This window comes from Podarcis bocagei (assembly GCF_964188305.1).
Source record: "Podarcis bocagei genome assembly, contig: HAP1_SCAFFOLD_315, whole genome shotgun sequence".
Taxonomy (NCBI): domain Eukaryota; kingdom Metazoa; phylum Chordata; class Lepidosauria; order Squamata; family Lacertidae; genus Podarcis; species Podarcis bocagei.
The window spans coordinates 4,625-10,302 of NW_027670133.1; the positions used below are offsets into that span (position 1 = coordinate 4,625).

At 38.4% G+C, this 5,678-nt stretch overlaps 1 protein-coding gene across 1 annotated transcript; it reads left to right on the forward strand.

Moving 5' to 3' along the window:
- Nucleotides 1-359: 359 nt before the first annotated feature.
- VGLL4 (vestigial like family member 4) lies at nt 360-5,133 on the forward strand (the record flags this gene model as incomplete). The annotated part of the gene is made up of 2 exons (XM_081214198.1): nt 360-519; nt 2,138-5,133. Coding segments are annotated over 2 exons (435 nt in total), but the record flags the coding sequence as incomplete, so codon positions are not given.
- Nucleotides 5,134-5,678: the final 545 nt, after the last annotated feature.

The window sequence follows — 5,678 nt, forward strand, 5'->3', positions numbered from 1 at the left end:
GGAAGACCAAGTTAGGGGCAATTCCTGTTGCTGTGTGCATACCCTTGGCACTACACTGAATTCCATCCTAAATCCCTTGGTGACCGTATAGGCTTGCAAAACCCATTTCTGTTGTCCTGCCATTAATCCCCATACTACAGGAGTATTTTGAATTTGCAGATCTTCTTCAACACTTGAGTGCTTTCCAAATTTAGTGTGCTTGAACTTTGTGTGTTGTACTAAATAAAAAGCTGTTTATTGATACCAGATATTTTTGGCTTTCTCATTTTGCTGCTTATGCTCACTAGCAGCTATCATTTTATTTGTTGTATGTGCCTTGTTCTGCTGGAAAAACGAACAACTCTTACTTAGAGGCATAACTGTGCTTATTGATTGTGGTTTTCTCTGCCCCTCAGAACCGTCCATCTGTAATCACATGTGCCTCTGCAATCAATCGTAACTGTAATCTATCTCATTGTCCAATCGCGCACAGTGGATGTGGAACTTCCATGCCAGCGAGTTACCGGAGACCATCTAGCAGTAAGTAATACTGCTACATTTCTAGTTTTCCTTCTGAGGACTTGAAAGCTTCATGTGGCCATCAAATAACTCTTAACATGTGCAACAAATTAAGAGTAGAGCGGGATATTTATTTTATTTCAAGGGAGAAGGGTATACTAGGGTCAAATTAAATCTGTAATTGTGTGCTGGAATAGAAATTTTATTGGGATCTTCCTCCCTGTCTTTTGGCAGCAGAAAGCTTGATTCATGCCAGAATTTACGAGCAAATGTAACGGATGGAGAAAATCAAGGCCCACCCCCAAACATTTTTTTGTACTTTCTGTGCTTGGAAAATGTAGACCTGGTGTTGCTTCAACATTGTTTTGAGCATATTTTCTTAAGTCCAATTGTGAGTCTTACTGTTTCTATCTTCTGTAGCATTACATATGGAACTGTAGTGCTAACTCAACTCACTAAGAGTGTATTCTTGCATAAAACACACAAGTAGGGGAGCAGCCTTGTCTCCTCTTGGGTTGCATCCAGAGCAGGTTAGCCATGCACAGTACTGCTGAAATGAGAGACCGAAGTTTTCCGACTGATTTCAACTGGACCTAAACGTGACTCATTTGCTCTGGTACCCTTGACTTTAAGATTATATGACAGTATCAGTTAAATAGGGGCCAGACACAAATTAGATATTAGAGACAACATGCAAATTATGACTTTTTCTAGAAGAAAGTGAACAAGAGGGAACAGAAACCTGAAGACAAGGACTGGGTGTAGTAAATGTCATTCTCCTATTTTTTTTTAAACCCACATACTGTAATTTTCTAGTTTCAATAATTTTGTATTTATTTTCTCTGACATTAGCAACATTTTGTTCATACAACAATTTTACAGGAGCACATTTCAGCAAGCGTGCAAACAAAGGTATTACATAGCTGCAAAATGTAGCTGGCCATATTGCACTGTAACTCGCATCTTGAAATGGAACTGTTTTCATTTACACCTTTTCAAAAATCCCTTCAAATATAAATGCATCTCTTTTGTTTTGCTCTTCCTTGGGAATGAGAATTTATATCTTCATTGGATATACCCAAATGAGTTTTAAAGGAAGCAAACCTATTAGAAAGCTTATTGTATTGGGGATCCACTTCCAACTGGTACAAAAGAAATGATGGGCAGTATTCAGCAGCATAATAATTTCTGTTTGCACAATGGGACTCCCCATGCCCTTCCCACATTTTCTCCAGAGGGCTGGTAGAACACCTAGAACAAAGGGTGGGAGAGGTTGTTCCATTGCATAAGCAGAAACCCTTGTACTGATGGAATGTTCACTTTGTGCTAGGCTATATACAACTCTATGGGGCAAACCTTTTTCCTTTTCAAATATCCAGTCTCTTGTTTTAGAAGCCTCTTTTCTGTGTGATACACCGTTTCTTATTCTTTTTGCTACTTACCTGTAAAGAACAGATGCTTTAAGTATTACAAATATATTAATTTGAAATGGTAGGTTAGGACTTTATTTGCAAGGGATGTCATTTTATGCATTTTTAAAGGTCGGTGCATGAAAAAACTGCAAGTGTTTTTTGCTCACATGGGTAAGCATGGGCTTCTTACTCGTCTTTCTCCCCCACCCCTTCATTTCCCCCTTTAGCTACCACTGCCTGTGATCCAGTGGTGGAAGAGCACTTCCGCAGGAGCCTTGGCAAAAATTACAAGGAGCCAGAGCCAGTGACAAACTCTGTATCCATCACTGGATCAGTCGATGACCACTTTACCAAAGCACTTGGAGAAACGTGGCTTCAGATCAAAGCTGCAAAGGATGGCGTGTCCAGTAGTCCCGAGTCTGCCTCTAGAAGGGGCCAGTCGTCTTCTCCTCCTTCCTCCCACATGGTCAATCATAATCATTCCCCTTCTGTAGTCTCATGAAGAGAGGACCACAGTTTCTTCATCTGAAACATCAGTTTGCATGGTTTGACTGAGCTTGGAGCAGTGCTCAAATTGAAATAGTGTTTGGGAGGGGAGGATATGAGAGATTAGTTTCAAACACATTTTGTGTTTATTTGCTTGGGGTTTTTTTTTTATACGTGTGCCCTTATAAGATGATAGCAGGAACTATTTGACTAAGAAATAAATTTTATGATGTAGCACTCTTTTTTCCCCCCTGCCTCAGTTACCAAAGAAACCTCTGATGCAAATCTGCTGCCCCCTTAAAAACAAACAAACAAACAAACAAACAAAAGTAAAATAAAGTAATAACTTTTTAAAAAGCCATTCTGTACAGTTGGTTGACCCAAATGCTGTGTGCTTTTGGTTAGCTTCTTGAGAGTAGAATTTTGTCTGGGTTTTGCTTCCATTGCTTTTGTTTCCCTTGTGAAGTAACTTTGTATGTATATACTTGAAAAGAACTGTCATGTATGATTTGCACTATTGGAGGAGGTCTAGAGTTGCATAGCAACTTTGTGCACGATGCTTATATTCTGAGGGCAAACTGCTTTGAAAAAAAAAAAGTCTAAAGATGATGTTTCTGTCTCTCTTTAAAGCAAGAAAGCAAACTTTGCTTAGGAAGGGGAAGTCTCATACAGGTTATAGGTCTTTCTCTCTATTAGATTTCAGATGCTTAGTGCTTGCAACTGGACTGCATAATTGACCGATTCATGGGCATTTTAAATGTTTCTTAACACTGCAGTTTGTAAGAATAGAGCTGAGGTCAGAGGGTTCAATAGTGCTTAAAGATGCATGTTTTATGAAAAAATAGCTGGTATCTATTAATGTATAGACAGTAAGAAATATAATACTTATTAGCCTTCGTTGAGAACTAGTTTTATTTTTATTTTTCAGTAACAGTCCTAGATAGACTTACTGCTGGTACAGTTGTACTCTGATATTTGTATTTGATATTCACTTTAGTAGCAGCCAGCAACCATGGACAGCCTCAGGTCAGGCCTCAAATTAAGCAGTTTATAGTATATATACAATGCTGTGGGGTACATGATTCTATAGTTTCTTTCATTACTGAACGATTTAAAATCTGCATCATCATCTGCTTCATACACAGTTAGTTATGAAAATCTAAAGAATATCTATGAAAGCTACCAGTTGGAGAAAACTGCTATCTTGCTAAATATTTTTACCAGGACAAGATTGCCTTTCACAATCTTATTTTTGAGGCTGCTTATAAACCTAGGCCAAGGCACCAGTACATTCCTCCATTTAAAAAGAAAACGAACATACGGTTATAAATGTGTTACTTGCATTTATTTCATTTGCTATATTAATAGCCACTAACTAGGTAATAGAGGCAGGCATAAAGAACAGACTTGTGTTAGTAGTAATGAGCTTCTCAGCTTTTTGTTAAATGCAGCGGCCCACCCACTCCTTAGCCACACCCACACATTCCACCAATCCCCAGTACAGTCACAACGAGGGCTTTTTATATTGGGTTATCTGACAAGACTGGCTGTATTGAGAGTTTATGAATAGGTGAAAGACAGAACTGCATGTGATGTATTCTGGGCTGTGTTACAGTATTGGGTCCATACTGGCTTTTACATTTGTTTAAAATAGTAAAGCTATTCAATATGAAAAAGGCATAGGTGGTCAAGACGCATAAGATAACTTGTTTTGTTTCTCTTGTTCCATATTAAGTGTGACTGCCTATTTTTATTTTATTTTTTTGAAAAAGCAGGAAAAGGACCCTTGCCACCCATTTCACTATCTTCATACTGGGTATTCAGTGCTCTGTCTGCTTTGGCATTTGGTACCCTACTCCCCATAAGGAAATTGGAGAAAAAAGAACACACTTTTTTATATAGGTAACTTTAAGACCATCATTACGCTGTGCGTAAAGAATGTACAGAGAAATTTGTAGGTATTTTTTGAGGAACAATTAATTTGTTAATGATATGTAGCTATTTAATTTTTCCCTTTCCTTTACTGTAATCATTCTCTCTTTTTTTGTCTGTTTGGAGAAAAAAGTTGATCTTTTTTTGTTTGTAGATGTCTGTAATACAGTAAAAGTGCAGGAACACAGTTATTCTATGAGAACACTGCATTAGCAATTAATAGCCACTAGTGTGTTATTGCTACAGGCTACTGAGCGGTCTAACAGGAAAGTACTAATGACTGTAGATGGACTCTGAGATATGTAACTCCTTTGACATTTCGTTTAAGCACAATGTTACAGTATCAAGTTTACCTATCTGTGATAGGTAAATGGATTTGTGGTGGGGCAAAGATTGGCGCCTCATCTTAAATACACAAAACTTGGAAGTAAACTCTGCTGATTTTGCTGGAGCATACTTCCAAGTAACTGTGCTTGGGATTATAGGCTCAGTGAGATGTGTTGTCTCCTGTATAATCATTTGGAAATAAAGACTCTATGGGAAACATAATTACTCTGAGAAAGCCAAAGGGGTTGGGGTGGAAAGAGGCAGAGGGAGAGTAACCTCACTGTTACATGAAGTTTTTTTCACAGAGCCACGTTATCTACAGTTCAGCTTGAACAATGCTCTCCATGTTTGTAAATCTGTAATATATCATTCTTTTGTGGCCTTGTTTCACCTGGAGATTTTAAAAAAAGGTTTGGCAGGCCATCTTTTTTGTACTTAAAAGTAGCCTTAATGAACAATAAAGTGCTCTTAAATCTCACATATTTGTAAGCATGTGGTGTTTTTTTAAATAAAAAACTGATAAAGAGATTTCACACGTCCACCACCACTCTGCTAAAAAGTCATAATCCCTAAGCAAGCAAAGATGGACACAGTGTGCCTCTGCTGGCACAGTACTGGTTTGTGTTGGTTCACTGGTTGTGAACATTTATTGGGCCTTCATTTAAACATTCCACAGGATACTGGACACAATGTGGGAGAACCCTTTCTTAACAATGGTGCAGATAAGCTTTCCCCAGCTGTTTTGGATTACAAGTCCCAACAGCCTCAGCTAGCATGGCCAATGGGCAGGGATGATGTGAATTGTGGTCCCCCATATCTGGATCCCACCAGGCTGGGGAGGCCTGATCTAGCTTCTTAATCGTATCCAGCTGTTGTGCTTGCAACAGAGATTTACAGTTACTATTACAGTACTGTATTGTGTTAGCAATGAGAAAAGCTTCATCAGGTGTTTGTTCAATGTAAGCAACAAAAAAGAGAAAGCATATGATAAAATGATCTTATGCTTTCTCATATTAGCAAAAG